The sequence below is a fragment of the Stylophora pistillata genome, chromosome 4 (assembly GCF_964205215.1).
Source record: "Stylophora pistillata chromosome 4, jaStyPist1.2, whole genome shotgun sequence".
Lineage (NCBI taxonomy): Eukaryota > Metazoa > Cnidaria > Anthozoa > Scleractinia > Pocilloporidae > Stylophora > Stylophora pistillata.
In genome coordinates this window covers 19,153,988-19,176,016 of record NC_142522.1, presented here as the reverse complement: position 1 = coordinate 19,176,016, position 22,029 = coordinate 19,153,988, and the positions used below count along the sequence as shown (strand labels likewise).

At 36.4% G+C, this 22,029-nt stretch overlaps 1 protein-coding gene and 1 long non-coding RNA gene across 3 annotated transcripts; one reads left to right on the top strand and one right to left on the bottom strand.

Annotated features, from left to right (window-relative positions):
- Positions 1–4,091: 4,091 nt before the first annotated feature.
- Positions 4,092–6,643, top strand: LOC148732741 (uncharacterized). The gene is made up of 2 exons (XR_016000734.1): positions 4,092–4,799; positions 6,409–6,643. It is a non-coding gene; the product is annotated as an uncharacterized LOC148732741 (long non-coding RNA).
- LOC148732740 (uncharacterized) lies at positions 6,363–13,222 on the bottom strand. Of its 2 annotated transcripts, XM_088758885.1 has the most exons (6): positions 12,942–13,222; positions 10,504–10,779; positions 9,355–9,603; positions 8,515–8,637; positions 7,881–8,095; positions 6,363–7,055 (listed from the first exon to the last, which is right to left on the bottom strand). In XM_088758885.1, exons 2-5 carry the CDS (start codon positions 10,523–10,525, stop codon positions 8,082–8,084), a joined length of 408 nt encoding a protein of 135 aa, XP_088615011.1. In that variant the 5' UTR covers positions 10,526–10,779; positions 12,942–13,222; the 3' UTR covers positions 6,363–7,055; positions 7,881–8,081. The 2 variants fall into 2 exon arrangements, with proteins under 2 accessions (XP_088615011.1, XP_088615010.1); XM_088758884.1 differs by lacking the exons at positions 8,515–8,637; positions 9,355–9,603; positions 10,504–10,779; positions 12,942–13,222 and having other exon boundaries at positions 7,881–8,083.
- Positions 13,223–22,029: the final 8,807 nt, after the last annotated feature.

Genomic DNA, 22,029 nt, shown 5'->3' with positions numbered 1-22,029 from the left:
TTTTCGGGCGCGCGTTGCTCGGAGGTGAATGGCAAAGGACATTTGGGGTTTGAGTAGTCAAGCAGGGCACGCCTTTAACGCTATATGCATATGCCGTTTTAGTAAATGCTAATACAGCATATTCCATTGTGAAATGCTGTATCGCTTCGGTGTTGTGTAAAGCCCCAGAGTTTGTCTCTAGTCAAGCAAAATTTAAGCAATGAAAAAATTGCTGTAAAAACATTTGCCTTTCACTTTTGGTCCGATCTTCAAAAACAACTCAATAGAATAGACTGACTTTGTACCTATTCCCCTTAAACGTATCAAGTTACCATGTAAATACGTGCGTGTCGGATCGGGCGTTCATCATACATGTCCAAAACACACAACGTGGTTTTCCCATAGAATAGGCAAAATTCTACCTGTACCACTTTCCAGGATTACCGGAAGTCATGAGACAAAAGGGTACCGGAATTCAGACAAACTTCAGGGAGGGTACAAGTGTTGAAACGCAAAAGATAAAACGTGAGAAGAGAATTAGGCTGATATCCACACATCTTTTCCTAACAAGTTTGGTGAATAAAGGATTTATTATATAGCAAAAAAACGCTCAGGTCATATACAAATCCACACGTCTTTGGCGGCAGACCTACTGTAAAAGATGTCGAGCGTTTTTGGAAAGGGTCGTTCCGCGAACTCATAGTGCACCAAGTCGCCACATTGAATGAAGCAAAAGATAGTCTACGAAACAACTGGAAAAGTGCTTATTTCTTGTATATAGCTCTCTCATTGAATATCCTGATTTCTTTGCTTCTTTCTGTCGCCATATGGGATGAAGCCAAAGATAATCTACGAAACAACTGGAAACTGAGTACTTATTTCGTGTACGTTGCTTTCTCGCTGATTATCTTGATTTCTTTGCTTCTTTTTGTCGTGTTAAATGCTTGTAAAGTAAATTCGATATTGCGTTTAAAATCACAGTAAGCATTTTACACGTGTTCGTTAATATTGGTGCAAGCTAATATTTGAAGAGTTCTTTATACTCTTTAGAAAGTATTTTAAGCTTAAATGGTCTTGAGGAATGTAACATACTCGACAAAGTTATCGATCAAACAGTAATGTACACAAGCATAATGATGCTATGGTGACAATAAAAGTGGAAGAATTCAGATCCATTATACAAACACGTGTATTATAAGTGTAATCGTGTTGCATGTGAATGCCACGGTTTTTCGACGAACTCGTGAACCAGATAGTACACCACTGAAAAAATTTGGACGTCTATCTAAGAAAAGCAAAGTTTTGTGGGACCTGTATAAGTAAAAACACACCAACGGGTTCCAAAGTATATCGCTTTAGGAAATATGCAAGAATTCGCAAGAAAAGGAATAAACTCCATGCTAGGATTGTAGCTAGCCGGCGGGAAAAGTGAGAAAGAAATTTAACCCATTTGAAAACGGTAGTATTTAATAAAGTTCAGTCACAAAAGAAAGGGGACCACAACTGTCCATGCAAAGAAGAATGTCAACTACTTGCATGTTTTTTCATGCAATTTGCCAATAAGAGAATACACGAATGCATCTCACATAGGTAATTGTACCAGGTACAACTAAAAGGCTCTTAGGCCTTTATAGATTATGCTGATAAAAGTAACATATTATGCTAGTAGCATTGCTTTTTCTTGGCGAAATTGTGCTAAAATTATGCTCTTTTTTCCAAATTATGCCCCTTTTTTTAAGATTATGCTCTTTGAAAAAATTGCAAATAAGTCCAAAAAATGCATTTTTTATTAGAAGCCGTTGGTCTACCAGAGAGAAACGCCACAAATCCACAATGAAATTCAAATAAACATGTGGTTCATGTTAACATGCATACTAGTACTAGACTATACATGGCCTTCAATGTGACTTCCGATTCCGGTGCACCCCAGACCCGGGCTCAGACCGTTTCCGACGCTGCTCAGTGATTCACAGTGAACTACAAATGCTACAACTTGAACTAAAACTTAAAACATCGAATAACGTTACGAAGTGCCTGGGAGTAGAGATGAACAATGATCAAATTGTAGCATCAAAACTGATCCGATAATTATCAAAATATACGAATTATGCCACCATTGCTACTTGGCGGAAATTATGCCAGTTTGCTCAAATTATGCTAGCATAATCTATAAAGGCCTGCAAGGTCTGCACTGCACTGATATACACAAAAACCTGGTTTTGATAAGCACAATGTTGACCCTAATGTTGCTGTATTCGAAAAAATGCTGGACAACATTGTGTTATAATGAGTTTGTGTGCTTTAATATACTACGATATGAAGGGAATAAGCTGTCCTGATGACTTAATACAAGTTATGAATAATGTTGAATGTTGGAAATAAATTGTATTCTAGTTTGTCACAATTAGCCAGACAGTCTTTTTTGATGCTAACGGAACTGCCAACAATGACAACAATGTTTATAGTGTTGAAAGAAAATTACAACTTTGAATATTGTGAAAGCTAAACTGGTAATGTACACGATGAAGCTCCGATTGAGGGATGTCAGTACTGTGTTTCCCTGGAGAGAGAAGTTTTGAATAACTGATATCACAACAGTACACAACATTCATTTTAACTGTACGATGTAATGCTGTTGTTATTATTTACTGAGCTGATAATGGTAATTTCAAAGTGTTTGACTCTCAAGCAACAACAATCTTCAAGGGATGTGTGTACTATTAGATTTGCCATCCATGCAAAACTTAGTTCAATACTTTCAGAATTTATATCAATCTACTGCTGTGTTTGAATTCAAAGGGGTACATATTACCAAATCTGACATAACAAGGGACAATGAGAAAGAAAGTAACACTATATATAGCATTTGATATAACTGTGACAATAGGCTATGTTCTACAATAGCACTTTATTCATTACGTTACTCTGTCATCTCACCATGGAGTTACTGGAATTCAAATATTTTATAAGCAGTCATACAAATTGAAATCATCTTTATGATAAATTGGGTATCCAATTTATCAAAAATTGTTGGAACTTTTCTGCTCGCTGAGCCCGAGTTATCGTTCCTCAAAGCCTCCAGTTTTATATAAGTTGTGATGCAGATATGCGTTCTGCACAAAGAAGCGTTCTACTCATGTAACATAACTGTTTTCTTGAATAGGTCATGAGTAGGTGTTTCTCGTTTGAATGTGCGATACCGATTAGTATAACAACCACTTACAAAAAGATAGCTCTGGGATTTAGCAATGAAGCGAGAACCATCCATACGCATTAACTGCCTCAATCTTCTCATCACAAAACAAAAGTTTAACTACAAAGTTGAAAGCATGATTTCCTGTTATTTACATCAGTTATGCTCTGAGACTAGTGTGTTATTATTTGTAATCAAGCGGCGAGTAGTGCGTGGTAAGCATATGGAAATACTGAAAGTGTTTTTAGTTGGTGACGTTCATTCCATTCGTATTTCTCTCACCTATCGATTGAGATATCTAACAGTGCATTGACTTATCATTGAATGGAAACGAGTTCGTAGACCAGCATGTTAGCTACTCCAAACTCTTGCAAATGTCTCCAAGAAAACAGCTGCACTGGAATGAGTACTACTGCAATAAACTTGAGAAAATTCATAACTATAACTTCCCGTCAAAAACTATTTGTAATTGGCAACCTCGGTTTTTGAAACTTTCAAGACTTTTCGCTTAACTAATTTTATTATGAAAGGTTGGGTGAAATGACCTCTTAGGTCAGTAATCAAGTTTGCACTGAATTGAAATTGCTCAGAATTGTTCACAAAAATACTATCGGTAGACGTGGCTCAATTATACTGAAACGATCGACTTAGCTTATCAATAGAAAGAATGAGACAGTAGCTTTGAATTTAGAGAGCCACCCAGAAACCGTGGCGAGAGGACGCATATTTTAATGTGTCGTTGTTAAAATCTCCTAGCATACAGAGTTGTTTTCTGATTGACGAAAATTTTCCAGTACTTTCTTTAAAATAGATGTGACATGGTCTAGAGATTTATATTGTCTGTACACGAAAACAATTACTTTTTTGTTTTTTCAAAGAAAATCCAACCCACATAGTTTGGAATGCATCATTAGCGGTTTTTCCTTAGAATATTTAATGGAAGCGTTTCATCGAAAAACATTCCTACACCTCCAAAGGGCGTTAGGAACTTATTCATTTCCCCTTTTTAGACGATCTTTAAATTCTCTCTTATTTTGGAAAAATGTTCACAATTTACAGTGGTTTACCCAAGATTTTGGGTGAATTTAAGTGATTTGACCTCAGAACTACAAGACTGCATTGGCACGACCACGCGTCGTACATCTTCTTGAAAGTAAGTTCCCAAAAGAAAAACGTTTATACGGCTGCTAATGAGTTTAAGGACAAGATGGCACCCAACTTCTCAAAGAAGTATTGACAAGCTCGATGCTTACTGAGGGCTCTACAAAGAATTAAGTAGGATGGAAACTTCGGTGGGAACAGTGAGACTTAAAATTATCTCAGAAATCTTATTGTTGTAGAAGCTAAAATACAATCAATTCAAACCAATTTACAGCGGATGCTCTTGGCTAACCCACTTCGATTCAATTATGTCTTCTCTCCGCCTGCTGTAACTGCTATATTTAGCAAAAGAAACGTAATATGAACTACATTTACTAGTAGTTTGGGCAGTGGAATCTGCAATCCTTCTGCGTCTGAAAGGAAGGCTCTAATGAAATGACTGTAAAAAAAGATATGGATAACCTGAGGATGAATGAATCTACCATCCCTCCTGCTCCAAATGACAACTAACCGCCGGAATGGATAAGTACGTTGCTTAATTTATAGCAAGAATGTAGTGCTCTTCTAAATGACTCAGTGTAAAGAAATATTTATGTCAAAATTCATATAACACAATAGTAATCAATGGCACTAAACCCAACATGCGAGTAATAACAGAGCAAAACTATTCAGAGAAATATGGTCAAACGCCTAATGTGATGTGTTTCTACAGACGTACAGGAAACGTTCGATTCAGTAGATCATGCTATCCTATTTGACAAACTTCACCATTATGAACCATGGTTTTTGCTGGATAATAAACAAGTGGCTTTCGTCCTACCTGCAATACCGGACCCAAACAACACTAATTGGTCCGCATGTTTCTAGAATAACTTTGAGGACTTTAGTGTATCACAAGGTTCCGATAAATTATCCACCTTATACGACTTCGATTTACTAAGCTTGAATGCAAGACATGATGATGATCTTTACTTTAAACATCAATTCATTGAATAGCTGATACAAAAGCAAGTTATCAGAGGTCGTATCGGAATATATGATTAAAAATTTTTGAAAACATTCAAACTTACTCGTTTGGATGAACCAAACTTCCATTTTAACATTATTAGAGTAGTGTGAATTATCAATTCATATCCTGTCAATTGCTATTAAGAATACCAGGTTTTAAATTTGAATACGCCCTCTGGAGTTGTAGGAATGTTTATCTATAAAATACCTCCTCAGACCATCTTTCTGACAGAAGCATTCCAATGTTTGTGGGTTGACATATCTCATGTTAAGAGGATTATATATAATAGGTTTTGGTTTAATGTGCAGAAACGCGACTCTCTGGACCGTTTTAAAACGACTTTGAAGGAAACATTGAAAAGTTTAGTCAAACTTAATCAACCCTGTATATTCAGTTTAAGAAATTCTATCGTCGACCTGTTAAAATGTGAGGCCTCGTTAAAGCTCGGATTTCTTGGTGGCTCGCCAAAGCTACCACATCATTTCTACCGATGATTAGCCACTACGTGCGGCCACTCATGTCGATGGTATTTTTGTAAACAATCCTGAGCAAGTGAAATCCAGTTAACCTGATCAATCAACTCGTCCAGTTTTGCATTATCAATATACGTAGCGAACAGTTTACAAAGTTTTAATAAACGGAAATGCGCCACAACCCACAGTTTTCAACGGAAATTTTAAGTTTGACTTTTTTCAATCTACCTACGCTCTTAGGGATTTAAAAAATAATGACTTTACCCATTAGTCTCGGTGCACCCTTTTGGAAACTGTGGGACAAAAATAAACAAAATGAGTACCTCCAACTCCAAACTCTTTCGATGAATTCTTAACCGGCAAATGTAAAGCACCCAACTCATTCTTCTCAGTTTCTTTTAAACCCATTATTCTAGTTTCAAGTCGTATGAAACTTTTTGTTCTTTCCAACAATACGTCGGCGCACAGACTCTAAAATTGTCTTTACTTTATCAATAAAGAGGATGAATTAATCCCTTTTAACGGGAGTTTCGAGAAGAACACTCAAATCAAGCAGCAATTGTTTCCATAGAAAAGACCATTCAGAGAAATATGAAGAAACTTGTAATTTGTTTGGCTGTTTTTAATAGACGTAAAGAATACTTTTGTTTCAGTTCATCATGCTATCCACCTTGACAAAATTAACCATTATGTATTATGGTTATTGCGGAATAACAAACAAATGAAGTTCGTCCTACCTACAAGACCAGACTCAAACAACACGGTTTGGTTCATATATTTCTGGAAAGACCATGACGACTTGTGGTGTATCACAAGGTTCTGCATTAAACCCTTTGTTGTTATTATTGTTAAAGTAGACAAATATTATAATTTACATTTTATATATAATTTCAGAAGTTCAACTTTCTGAAGTTTTATGTGCATTTCTTTACAAGGATTTTGACCGTGCTTTGATTTTTTCGAGGTTAGAATTTTCCACGCCACCACTTCAACGACGTCCTCTCGCTGAAAAGGAACGACGTTTCTTAGACTGTCGTCTTTGTAATCTTGATCTTTGACAAACTCCTTGAATCAAATGCGCCCTAATTGTTGATTTTTTACGACGTTCGAAAAAACAGTACCCACAAGCCCATGCATAGTTTTCAACAAGTAAAGACTTGTTTCTCTTGGTTTTCTTTTCTTGTTTAGTGGCTGCGTTCTCTCCGATGGTTCGCTTTCTCACCAGCTTTAGTAAACCAAGAAGCTCAGGTTGCTCCACAACGCAACTAATCTCTGATTTCTGATTGAAATATGATGCAAGCTGAAAGTGCAATAAACACATTCGATCATTGACTTTTGTTTACTCATTGTACGGCTTAAAGTGAGGGAGTTATTTTCTCAATTTATTTATGAAAAAGAAATCTTACAAAGCCAAAAGTTTTCAAATTTTTGTTATTGTTTTCCGTCAGCACAACAACTATAGTGTTTTCCCTCCCCAAAGACGAACCAAAGAAATAATAAAAACACCCAAAGAAAAAAATTTTAGGGGGTGTTTTTTAGAAATATATGACAAAATTTTATCGATTTTAAATTGTACACATCTTCTGGACCAAAGTTTGTCTTCCCTCGTCGCAGAGTGTCCACCGATATAGGGAATCAAAATAGGGATTGTCAATAGAAATCTCACGAGTCTGATCAAGGGTTTGGGAAGCATCTTTAGATTTATTTATGACTCCTCACCGATGTTTTAGTTATGAATTTTAGCTGAAAGGACAGTAGTCATCTTTTCTTTTGGCAACAAAAGATGGAACTTTTGATTTGTAGGTGAAAAGTGTCTCTGGCTCCACTAGGTTTCCCTTTTAAGTTTCAATTTTTAATTCAGAAGTAATTCAAGACAGAGGTGTTTTGGTAAACTTGGTCCCTTGCGTTTTTTAAGCTGAAATAATTATGAAATCAAGGCTTACATTTGGAACAGCTCAATTTTTTTTATGTTTTTCAAACCATCCGTTAAACCATGGTTTATTTGGTGCGAAATTTCCGCCAAAATAATAATGATAGCATATAAAAATTCACATTGAAATTTTCGTGAGCCATAAAGTAGCCACCTTTGGTAAAGGAAACCCTGTTGATATCTTACACTCCTTACCGTGGGTCTCTGCAGAATTGTATTTGGTTGCAGTATGATTCTCTCTTGTGTTAGAGGGATTGATACTGAGCCTGAATCATTCTCGGTGTTCGAAGAATCTATCGACAACCAGTCCTCTGCTTCATCGAGTTTAAAACACAATAGATTTTGAGTCAACTGATCATCGTCTTTATCATCCTTCATTGCCCCTGTGTCTTCGATTTACCCGAAATTTTCTGAAAAAGTGCATGAATAGGAGAGATTGATGCAGGTAGTTATGCTCTTACTTAGATCAACCTCCCAACCATAGTATTGCCAACTCACTATTATGAACGAAATTGACATTTCTTTTCAAGCTATCCAAAGAGTACCTCCTACACATCGCGATCTCCTGGAAATAGGGAATGTTTACAAGGAAATTCATTTTTCATCTCTTAATGAGACCTAAGAGGCACAGTTAAGTTCAAACTGAAGGAGTTCGGATTTGCTGTGTCTTTGGCTAAGGCCTCTCTTTCTGGCTACATCAAAAGTCAGTTGAAATTTCTTCCCGGTCGTTTTCTTTTCAGGTATGGTATAATAGTATTAGATCAATGTGAATTATGAGTAAAACTGGTTTTCTACATGCAAATGAAAAAAAATCCTCCCTTCAACTTACTCTTCTCCATTTCATTGCTTCCAAGAAATACATCATCACCAAAATGATCATTGTCTAACGAAGCCTGGTTCGATCTAATGACAATACAACTGAGGTTTTGCACTTTACTGACACAGGTATAATCTGACAAATGAAAAGAAAATGTACCGATTAATATTTTTCTGAAGTTTACTGAAATGCATTACCATTAGTTAGAAAGCATGATGGCGTTTTTATCCAATAATTTAAAAGAGAATGTTGTCAGAAACATCAATTATGAAATTGAAATTTTGAAACGTCTTATCCTGTAGTCATAATTTCTTTAATGCTCTAGCTGATATACTTTGGAAAACACTTCTCCAGAGTACTTGACTTCCCCACTCCTTCTATTTGAATAAAGGCTTGGCCCAGAATTGCCATGAATAAACCCTATAAAAACCAGTTAGGAGTTCTAATAAAGAAAGGAGCAATGACATTAACCAACTGGAGCTGCGCTTTTAGCTATAGACTCTTTTTAATCATGGATTGCACATAATAGGCTTTATCCGAAAGAATCAGTACTTATTTTATGATAGATGTACAAGTGTAAAGATTTGAACTGATAAGATAAAGGAAGCGTATATACCTTTACATATTTTATCGAGTTCTCATGGTATATTCAAGATGTCGCTTTTGTGGTGGCAAAAGACACCGTGTCTTTAGCCACCACGAGATGTTTGAGAGACATAGCTTATCCACATTGTTGGTGTATCAAAGTATCACATCTTGACTCAAACAGCAGCACTGAGAGATATAATACTTACTAGATTGACACTTTATTATCGATAAATAGGAATAGAGAACGCCAAATAGTTCAGTTACCTTTGATGTTTCTCTTGTAGTTCACTTTCGTCGTTACTCGAAATGGTGTGGATGTCACACTGGCTGTCAGTCCAGAAATTAAATCTATCTTGAGAGTTACTTCCCATTTGTTCCGCTCAGTGACATCCGCCTTCTCCAACCAATAGAAGCTGTCTTCCGCTTGGTTATTGTAAACTGAACCGAGATCTACAGAAATAATTTGACGCTTCTTCTCCTTTTCCAAAATACTGACTGTAAGTTCAACGGCACCTGATTTTCATATGAAGTTAAACAAGGACGTAATACGCAGTGAACAAGGTATTTTTTGGCATGATCAAAAAACTACACACAAAAAAAAACGACGTGTCTCCTGGAATACTTATCAAATAGCAATCATTCAGATCCACTTTCCAACAAATGCAAAAAATATAAGGATTCTTACTTCTGATTAATAAATCATTTATTACAGTGGTCTTCCAAAACTAGAACTGCTGAGGCATTGAATACAAGTCTCAGGGAGCAATCAGTCTGAAATCATTTCTTTCCTACATAAGAAATCTATCTTCGAAAATGAGTTTTTGGTAAATAATCGCATAAAATTGTTCTATAATCTTGTAACCTACGCTTTCTATGCTTTCAACCATATTTAACTGTTCATGCAGACATATTTTAATAAGTACTGATTATCATGCTCTAACAAGTAATTATGTCTAGAGGAATAAAAGGAATGTATTCCTTGCCAAAATATCGAAGTATGTAGGTGAACCAATCCTCAGCGATGTTTAGTGTAACGTGACAAAGTAAGTCAATGAAAAACTGATTGATTTATCGGCAGATCGAGTGACAATTTCTTTATATACTTTTTCAACGAGAAAGGAATGAATTCAAGAATTACTGTTCTTGTCTGGTTGAATAAAACATCACAATAATTTAGATAGATCATGCAAAACTTAACTTAACTTAAGAGCGGTAAATTTCCTTGCATCAGATTTATCCTTTATATCAAGACATAAGTTGCTGTTCCAAATCATCGAGTCAGCATGTTTCTTCTCCAATGGTTGTTGTTCAAATGCAAACAGTATTCATTTTTCTAAAGCATATACAAATTGGAGTGGGCGAGGGATAATAGATGTTCAAAATCTTGCAAGATAGCCATAACATTTAACTTACCTCTATTGTCGTGTGTTCTCATGGCAGCTCTGGCGCTCCTCTTTACATATGCAAATACTTTAGTGATTTCCAGGTCGGCATGCACCTTTACCGTTACTTTGGAGTTTTCAAGGCGATATTCCAGGCCTTTGGGTCCTTTCTTAGTTTTCTTTTCATAAACATCCCTGAGACCCACAATTTCCACTTCCACTCTTTCTTCATAGTTGTTGTTCACAGTTCTAGAGTCCTTTGCTGCAGTGGACTTCAGAGACGCATAAACTACTTTATTCACATTTCCTAAAGATATTAAAAGAGATAAACAACGTTTTTAATGCGCTGATGGCTATTACCAGAGATGGTTGTTTTAAAAGGTGAAAAATTTGACATTGCTTTCAACTGAATTGGTAGACCAATGCAAATGAAGTAGGCTCTCCGGCTGAGAAGTAATCTGTAAAGTACTTTAGATTCAGAGCTTGGTGGACACTACTTTTTCTGTCTAAAATATAGAGTTCCATTTGGCCTTCTCATAGCTATAGGTTCCCACTTTCGGACAGAGGAACCTTAAGTAATGGATGAACATGGATTTGTGAATCTTGAGTACATTCTTATAGATAAGAAGAACTCAAGAGATGAATTCAATACATCGAAACACTTGTAGGGATGCCTTTGTGGTAAATTAATGGTTATAATAAAAGAATTAGTCGATTTGAGCCCTTCTTCTCTTTGAAATTAGCGATCTTGAATCAATGTGGTGGTTGGGGAAAGAAATATAGCTCCTATCTTTACTGAAAGGTTCAACAAAAATAAGGTGAGATTTTCAGCAGTTAAGTATCTGTTGCAATCAATTTTGAATTTTGGCAGAGTCGAATGATTAATCGAGAGAACGAGCTGTGGAGTATGTTCGTCATAAATCCTATTTGGACTTCAGACACAGAGGAAGATCATGGCGGATAATGATACGTATAGGTATCGGGCCAAATAAGAAACCCTGGTGAACACCAGAGTTGGCGATGTGATTGAACATATGACACGAAGGAGAATGTCTTTATGTTAAATAGACACAGTAGATAGATTAATGATCTTCTTTTTTTAAAGCTTGTTGATCTTTAGATCAAAGTACGATGTAAGAGTTAGATGTGAGTAATCTAGCCGTGTTTATTGTTCAATTTTATTCCATTTAAGGGGAACGGTTTGTGATCTAAAGCACTGAGTTATTAAAGGGCCGGAAACGATGTTTTGAGATGTTTATTTTGTTGACAACCTGGATGTAGAAGTAGCTAGATTTTGCATTTGGAGTTGGAGAGGTAAACGTAAATAAGAATTTGGACATAATCATACTGAGGTAGTAGTCACCGACGCGGTAATTACTAATGTCCTTTTTTTATACTTTTATACGTGACAACTTCGTGATATGAATAATTTATGCTGTCTATAAATATACCCCTTATGAATGAGAAGCGGCGTTCGAAAGTCTACGGCCGAGCTAGGATTACTTTCACTGAACTAAACCTTGAAGAATCAACAAATATGATTATGACTCATGCGAAACACAGCAGTGCAAGCATTAGTTTTGAGTCTGATTTAGGGAGCTCCACTTCACTTAATGGCGTGAGCACTTTCAAAAATTTACTTTTTATCGGAAACTTGTAACACTCGCACGTTGTTGTGTAATTTTGTGATATAGATATACTGTCACTTATCGCAATAAAGATTGCTTCCTGGAAGACAACCCTAGGATCTAATCTGATGTTACCATTCGAAGGTGTCTAGGCTTCCATGGAGGTCAGTCGCTGCATTTGTGACCATGTCTACTACGAGAACATCAACAAAAAATACCCTACAGCAATCGGCTGATTTTTACTATCCACTCTTCCTAATAACACTTCCTTATAGCAAACAACTCACCCTTAACTTTCTTTTGCGACGGTTACTTGCAATTTTCCTTTGCTTTGAAATTATATTGCTACTGGAAGTTTGTCTCATATATGATTGAAGCGGAAAACGTTGAGTTCATCTGCTATGTAAGGTGATAAACGAAGAGAGACACCAAATGTAGTTCTTCGATTACCCTTTACAGCGTGTGGTTCTCGGTCAAATCAAGCAATAGTTTATCTCTGATCACATTTGTAGGACCGTCCAGCAACATTTAAGTCGATCGTACCGTCATAGAGTTCATTTATATTGTAATTTAAAGTAAGGAAAACAATTAGACGGCTCCCCCATGTGCTAACGAATGATAAAGGTGTATTCATATGATTTATATAAACTTGTGCAAGTTCTATCTTCAGGAAATTATTTTAAAGGAGATTCATGGAATTTTTTCGGTCAATGTAGCAATGATTAGTCAGCTTAGAACTAATGGCCTACAATCTTACGAGGTTGCGTTGACTTATTTTGCCGATGAGGCAGAACGTACTGTTTCCTTAATGTATCAATGATTTTTAAAATGATAAGCTTACCTGAGAGATTCCATTTCAAGAGTTCACTCGAGCTCGTCTTGGTCTCACACTGTATTTCTTGTTTTTAGCAACTCAACACTTGAGCAATAGTATTTAATTACCTCGTGAGTGTGTTTCATTGTGTGCGATAAACAGTCCGAAATAATTGTTCACAATTACGGTAGGTGGAACCGAAAACTGCGCACCGTTTTTACGTGTTATTCAATTGATACCCTGAGACTTTGATTAACCCCCCGTAAATTTTTGCTCATCCCAATTAGTCAGTGATGTGGATCACTGCTTAGACGGGCTAATTTAAACCATAATTCTGTCTTTGGTGTGATTTTTATCTGTTGTCTATTTATTTATCGTGGGAAGGTAACTTGCAAATCGACTTGGTTACAATACTCGGAGTCTCAAACAGGCTTGTCGGGAAGCAACTTAGATAATGTGTTTTTAGTTTACAACACAAAACTGACGCCAGCCTGATGTAAATTTAATATTCCAGAAAGCCACAAGGTGACTTCTATTGTAAAACCACTGATGGCATTTTTGACCCCTTTTGTAAATGATCTATATATTATTTACAATCACGCAACCGCATGTGTAGGGTCTCAAGTATGGACCCTCTTTGGAAGATTTCCGAATGAGTGTTTTATTTTTAGACCCTGATAAGTTTTGCTGCACGCAAAGTGCCATTTGTTGGAACCTTCCTCAGATGAAAACTCGGAATAAAATTGACAAACCACTACGTATGACGCTTGAATAAAACTAAATCAACAGTGAAACTATTAATAGCACTCATACTGGCCTATTTCATGAATTTAAGCTACCCACGTAACATGCATTGGCCTTTGACACATTCAGCTATAATTAATCTTTCATCTATCCTTCTCTTAAAAATCAATACGTCAAAAAATTGCGCAAGATGTATCCATTTTTAGTCTTCTTCAAAGGATATTTTCATTAAGTCTGCATGTGATCCTTTTATCAAGGCCTTGTTACACTGCAGTTTGAGCAAGAAAAAAAAAAAAAACAAAAAAACAAAACAGAAAAACATACCAAATGAAAACAAATTCCCTCAGGTGAAACCTTTCGCCGAGAGGCCACGGGTAGACGAAATCATGAAATGATCCTTTGTAGCATGGAATACGTTTTTTAGGTTTACAACTTACGATGAGAGAGACCATTTACACTTGCGCGCTGCTTGGAACCATTACTTCTGTCACGTTATTTCCAAACTCTTTACCCTTGCGTATAGCGCGTCCCTTGAAGAATTTTTCTGTTTTTCTTTAGTTCAAGTTAGTGACTTTATAGGTGTAACAGTAAATGGTGTACTTCTGAGATGAGTGTAAACCACAAGTTTGTAAAAGGTGAGTGATTTGAGCATATTTTGTAATTATCCTGCACAAAGTCCAGTTTCACAAGAAAGCTTTTGAGTTTTCGAATTCCCTGAAAAAGACTATTCAGCTTTGTACCTCGTACTTTTGACTGAAGTGATAGGAATTGTGTTTGGCTCAGTCAAAGTCGTTTTTCTAGTACGTGATGTTCTAATACTAGAAATGAAGGCCGATTAGGAGATGGGTTATGCTAAGTAATCCCTGTGAGGTAAGCACAAAAGAATTTTCTTCAATTCTTAAAAAAAGGTTAGACATTACCTAAAAAAAAAGAAATAAATAATTAAACAAAAATGAAATAATCGAGTAAGCGAACAACAGCTTCAATAGATTATAACTCAGTCAACGTTTTGCCCTTACTTTATGAGAATAGATCGACATGATGGAATGTTTCTTGAGTTGTTTGTTGTTTATTGTCTTAACAGTATCCAGTCTTTATTGACCGATAACAATGTACAAAAGAGAGTGGACAGAGAGTAGCGATCAAGACTTTGGCTGCGATATATTGGATTTAACTTAAATTTTACTTTATTAGCTTTAGTCTTATTCCCCTGACGCTCACACAAAGTTTTTTATCAAAAACATTTTTCAGTTATATTTGGAAGTCACGCACGTCGCGAAGGTGTTCACGAAATCAGTCACTTAGTCGTCTTCCTGATTCGCCGATGTTATCATTTTGCAGTAAGTGCAAGTTATGTGATAGATGACGTTGGCGGAGATGCACGTGAAATGATCAGTGATCATAATGGATCGTTTGGGTCCCGATATTTTTTCAGCGTTAAGGGAAAGGACAAGTTTCGCATCGTGTGTGAGCGCATTTAAAAGTGCCGGGTCGGTCATTAGTTTGGAATGAACTTTTGACCAAAAAATTGCCCATGTTTGTATCGCGTCTTAACGAAGTTAGTGGAGATTGCGAAAAGATAGTATCTATATATATCTATACTATATAACAGTTAGAAGTTTGCTTCATGTTTCATCGTTTTACACTTACTTATCTATACTATATGTATATCTATACGATAGTATAGATATATATAGATACAATTTTTTTGCAACCTTCACTCTCATTTGATTCAAAACTAATGACCGACGCAGCACTTTTAAAAGCGCTCGCGCACGATGCAAAACTTTTCCTTTCATTCACAATGCTGAGAAAATATCGGGATCCAAACGATCCATTATAATCACTGATCACTTCACGTGCACCTCCGTCACGTAATCTATTACATAACTTGCACTTATTGCGAAGTGATATGATATAATCGGCAAAACAGGAAGACGACTACGTGACCACCTCCGAGAACTGACCTTCGCGACGTAGAAAGCAGTGACATGGACGCATCAAAACCAGTCGCTAGACACTTTAATCTACCTAATCATTCTAAGCAGCATATTGCAATTTGCGACCTCTCCTTATATTTAGGTAGCTCGGAAAGCTGCAATACTCTTGAACAAAAGTTTATCTTTCAGATCGGCACTCTTAACCCAAAAGGTATCAACGAACGGTTTTTTTTTAATTTTTTAATTAATTTTTTAATAATTTTTTAAACAATTTTTAACAATTTTTTACAATTTTTAACTTTAGACTTGTGAGCAGCACTTCTGTGAACAGTAGTTGTAAAACTTCTTGTATTTTCCTACGCGTTTCGTCTAACTGTCGTACACTTCTTCAGGGAGTTTTACAAGTATGACTAAACGCCTCTATTTATAAGCCAAAGTTACAGGGGCCGATGACCGTAAAGGCTTGGCCGGACTTACGAACAGGAACAGGCGAAGTTGTGACAAATTTGTGAAAAATTTAACACGTGTAAGGCAAGGTGAGAAAAATATTTTGGGGGCCACTGTTTTAGCCAAAACCGTTCTTTTGGGGGAGCGTTGCGTGACATCCAAAAAAAACGGCTGCGAGGGAGACTATGCTTATCTAGGATTAGTTGTAATGGCCTTTGCTTTGATTCTTTCATTCTCGACTTCAGGGAACTAATTTTTCCTCCAGTTGCTACATAATTCGTGGTAAATTAACGGAGAGAATTTTTTGTTTAATCGAACTGACACCAGGTAAGTTTGTCTACTCGTGTCACCAATCTACCGGATTATGCTAATCATGTCGAAGAGTTGAGGGCCCAGTTCATGGGAAGACTTAATAACAAAGGCTGCTGAAACACTGAGCTAGAGCATAAGATCGCATGCGCAGTTGTTGCTTTAATAGGATGGGTGGCTTTCTAAACATGTAAAATTCTTACTTACTGCTTGAATTCATTGTGAATTCAAGGAGGCAAGGTAAATATCCACCTTCTGCCACCGACACTAAGGTGACAAGTTATTTAGTGTATACTAAAATAGTAGGATAATATAGCACAAAAAGATGAATTTAATTTATTTATTCCTGAAACGATTGCAATATTTTCGGGCGCGCGTTGCTCGGAGGTGAATGGCAAAGGATATTTGGGGTTTGAGTAGCCAATCAGGGCACGCCTTCAACGCTATATGCATATGTCGTTTTAGTAAATGCTAATACAGCATATTCCATCATGAAATGCTGTATCGCTTCGGTGTTGTGTAAAGCCCCAGAGTTTGTCTCTAGTCAAGCAAAATTTAAACAATGAAGCAATTGCGGTAAAAACATTTGCCTTTCACTTTTGACCCGATCTTCAAAAACAACTGAATAGAATAGATTGACTTTGTACCTATTCCCCTTGAAAGTATTTACCATGTAAATACGTGCATGTCGGATCGAGCGTTCATCATACACGTCCAAAACACACAACGTGGTTTTCCCATAGAATAGGAGAAATTCTACCCGTACCACTTTCCAAGATTACCGGAAGTCATGAGACAAAAGAGTACCGGAATTCAGACAAACTTCAGGGTGGGTACAAGTGTTGAAACGCAAAGGATAAAACGTGAGAAGAGAATGAGGTTGATATCCAGAAATCTTGTCCAAACAAGTTTGACGAATAAAGGATTTATTATTTAGCAAAAATACGCTCAGGTCATATACAGATCCACACGTCTTTGGCGGCAAACCTACTGTAAAAGATGTCGAGCGTTTTCGGAAAGGGTCGTTCCTCGAACTCATAGTGCACTAAGTCGCCACATTGAATGAAGCAAAAGATAGTCTACGAAACAACTGGAAAAGTACTTATTTCTTGTACAGAGCTCTCTCATTGAATATCCTGATTTGCTTGCTTCTTTCTGTCGCCATATGGGAGGAAGCCAAAGATAGTCTACGAAACAACTGGAAACTGAGTTCTTATTTCGTGTACGTTGCTTTCTCGCTGATTATCCTGATTTCTTTGCTTCTTTTTGTCGTGTTAGATGCTTGTAAAGTAAATTCGATATTGCGTTTAAAATCACAGTAAGCATTTTACACGTGTTCGTTAATATTGGTGCAAGCTAATATTTGATGAGTTCTTTATACTCTTAAGGACGTATTTTAAGCTTAAATGGTCTTGAGGAATGTAACATACTCGACAAAGTTATCGACCAAACAGTAATGTACACAAACATAATGATGCTATGGTGACGATAAAAGTGCAAGAATTCGGATCCCATTATACAAACACGTGTATTATAAGTGTAATCGTGTTGCATGTGAATGCCACGGTTTTTCGACGAACTCGTGAACCAGATAATACACCACTGAAAAGATTTGGACGTCTATCTAAGAAAAGCAAAGTTTTGTGGCACCTGTAGGAGTAAAAACACAACAACGGGGTCCAAAGTACATCGCTTTTGGAAATATGCAAGAATTCGCAAGAAAATGAATAAACTCCATGCTAGGATTTTAGCCGGCGGGAAAAGTAAGAAAGAAATTTAACCCATTTGAAAACGGTAGTATTTCATGAAGTTCAGTCACAAAAGAAAGGGGACCACAACTGTCCATGCAAAGAAGAGTGTCAAATACTTGCATGTTTTTTCATGCAATTTGCCAATAAGAGAATACATGAATGCATCTCACATAGGTAATTGTACCAGGTACAACTAAAAGGCTCTTAGGCCTTTATAGATTATGCTAATAAAAGTAGCATATTATGCTAGTAGCAGTGCTTTTTTCTTGGCGAAATTGTGCTAAAATTATGCTCTTTTTTCCAAATTATGCCCCTTCTTTTAAAATTATGCTCTTTGAAAAAATTGCAAATAAGTCCAAAAAATACATTTTTTATTAGAAGCCGTTGGTCTACCAGAGATAAACGCAACAAATCCACAATGAAATTCAAATAAACATGTGGTTCATGTTAACATGCATACTAGCACTAGACTATACATGGCCTTTAATGTGACTTCCGATTCCGGTGCACCCCAGACCCGGGCTCAGACCGTTTCAGACGCTGCTCAGTGATTCACAGTGAACTACAAATGCTAAAACTTGAACTAAAACTTAAAACATCGGATAACGTTACGAAGTGCCTGGGAGTAGAGATGAACAATGATCAAATTGTAGCATCAAAACTGATCCGATAATTATCAAAATATACGAATTATGCCACCATTGCTACTTGGCGGAAATTATGCCAGTTTGCTCAAATAATGCCAAAAATCACGCTAGCATAATCTATAAAGCCTGCAAGCTCTGCACTGCACTGATATACACAAAAACCCTGGTCATGATCAGCACAATGTTGACCCTAATGTTGCTGTATGCGGACAAAAGCTGGACAAAAATGTGTTACAATGAGTTTGTGTGCCTTAATATACTTTGAAATGAAGGGAATAAGCTGTCCTGATGACTTAATACAAGTTATGAATAATGTTGAATGTTGGAAATCAATTGTATTCTAGTTTGTCACAATTAGCCAGACAGTCTTTTTTGATGCTAACGGAACTGCCAACAATGACAACAATGTTTACAGTGTTGAAAGAAAATTACAACTTTGAATATTGTGAAAGCTAAACTGGTAATGTACACGATGAGGCTGCGATTGAGGGATGTCAGTACTGTGTTTCCCTGGAGAGAGAAGTTTTGAATAACTGATATCACAACAGTACACATCATTCATTTTAACTGTACGATGTAATGCTGTTGGTTTTATTTACTGTGCTGATAATGGTAATTTCAAAGTGTTTGACTCTCAGGCAACAACAATCTTCAAGGGATGTGTATACTATTAGATATGCCATCCATGCAAAACCTAGTTCAATACTTCAAGTCAGAATTTATATCAATCTGCTGCTTTGTTTGAATTCAAAGGGCTACATATTACCAAATCTGACATAACAAGGGACAATGAGAAAGAAAGTAACACTATATATAGCATTTAATATAACTGTGACAATAGGCTATGTTCTACAATAGCACTTTATTCATTACGTTACTCTGTCATTTCACCATGGAGTTACTGGAATTCAAATATTTTATAAGCAGTCATACAAATTGAAATCATCTTTATGACAAATTGGGTATCAAGACCCATGTCACACCTTCTAATGTACCTAACAGTGATGCTATTTGTGGTGCTGAGGTTTATGTATTAATGAATAGCATATCTAAAGGCAAATTATCAGGTAACTCAGCTCAAAGTAGGAAAGCTTACAAAACTTAATTTTTCAAAACCATGATCAATATATTGGATTTTTGATGTGGCTTTCCAGGCACTATTGCTTGAAATCGTCAACAAAGTACCAGAATAAAGCATTTGTTTTCTCTACTGATATACAGTTGTATACCTGCACTAAAACATATTAAACACGTCATTGGTATACTCGTAGATACAATTATTAATTTTATTCAGAATACAATACAGAGTGAGTCTATTTATGACATACAATTTGTATGCTGTTCAAGTGAAATGTCTGAAATGTAAGGAGAAAGATAATACAAAACCATAGGAAAAAATATAACTATGACACTATGGAATTAATTACAAAGAAACTGTACAAAATTTTCGAAAATGGATGCATCAAAAGACAGACAAAATAAAAAAAAAAAAAATAAAAAACATACCAAGAAACAAAAAATAACCTAGATGCATGCATTAAACAGTTTAATTGCAAAATAAGGGAAGGTCCTTATTTCATTTGTTGTGTCTGTAGTCGAATACTTTATAGAAAATCAGTCATAAAGTGTTTAACAATAAAATATTATTTGATGGTAATGAATATATATGCAAGACATATCACTCAAAAGTCCTGACAGGAAAACTCCCCTGTCAAGCCGTAATTAATGACATGTATGTTGATAAATTCCCACACAACTAGCTTTATTAGAAAAATTAGGAGAGGTACTAATAGCTCAAAGAATAGTATTTGAAAAGATTGTTGTTATGGCTAAAGGGCAGCAGAGAAAATTAAAGGTGCAATCTGCAATGTACCAGTAGCATGTGATCCACGCCCCCCTGAAAGATATGGTATAAAATTAAATGCTAAAACTTCAGAGAAAATTACAGTTTAGAGGAAATGCGTACTTTTAAGCAGTACGGCCACAAATGATACAGCAAGCTCTTGACTGGCTGAAGAAGTATAATCCATTGTACAAAGAAACTGTCATAAATATTAATGACATTGATAGCAGTCTTGCAAATTTATAGGAAGAAGATTTCAACCATAATGATAAGAACCAACAAGACACATCAGTCAAACATTAACGAAATTACTGTAAGTGATACTGTACTTGAAGGCAATTTGAAATATGACCAAGCAAGTAGAGATGACGAAGAAGATGATGAACCTTTCAATGAATATAGAACTCCAGTACATGAGACATGCTTACAGTCCGTAATACCTAACTATGATGGGAGGAGTTTTACTGCCAGATTTATAAAGTAACCGTTCCATTTAATTTTTGCTCTGGGTAGTTTTACAGATTTTCAAGAAAGTTCCATAAAGATTGACATTACTAAAACCTGGATTTCATATAACTCTCTTAAAACCCCGTTTACACAACCAATTTCGTCCTGCTACTTGAGATGTGATAATCATAGGCGGATCCAGGGGAGGGGTTGAGCGGGTTGCAACCCTTCCCCCCTTTCAGCAGCATTTGTTTCTTGTTATTTGATCTTTTTTACTCTTCCTAAAATAATAAATGAAATTGGCCTTTTTTTACGAAGTTGTTTCACTTCCACCGGACCCCTTTAACAGCTCGCGCCAAAGGCACACGCCTTCCATACCACTGGCGTTAAAGGCTATAATCAATAGTGTACAACCCCCCTTTCAAAAAATTCCTGGATCTACCCCTGATAATACATATATAGTATAAATTTATATGAAAATGTCGCCGCAAACTCGAACATGCTCGAGGTTTGGTGCAACTCGCTGAGATTTTATACGATGCTTCCCAAAAATATCGACTTCCTTACTCCCGTTGGGAGAAAAAATGTCCAGAACGTTGCAATCCCTACCCTATACCAAGAAAATTGATTCTTGATGATGACAAGTGATAAACATGGCAGATTAATAAGAATACAACAATGTCATGAGTTATGCTGAAATTCAATCTATATTGGCTTTTCTACAGCTCTTTCATGGAAGATAAACGGCTTCATCGAATTCTCGCTTAAAAACGTTCGCACGCATTGTTCTAACTTAAGTCTCAGGTTAGCATTGCTCACGTCCAAGCGCGCGACTTCTGGACTTTGTTGGAACTTTTCTGCCCGCTGAGCCCGAGTTATCGTTCCTCAAAGCCTCCAGTTTTATATAAGTTGTGATGCAGATATGCGTTCTGCACAAAGAAGCGTTCTACTCATGTAACATAACTGTTTTCTTGAATAGGTCATGAG

Coding starts and splice junctions, on each gene's coding strand:
- LOC148732740 (XM_088758884.1), bottom strand. CDS start 8,063: ATGAAGGATGATAAAGACGATGATCAGTTGACTCAAAATCTATTGTGT. Junction 7,056..7,880: donor CAATTCTGCAGAGACCCACG/GTAAGGAGTGTA, acceptor TTGCACTTTCAG/CTTGCATCATATTTCAATCA.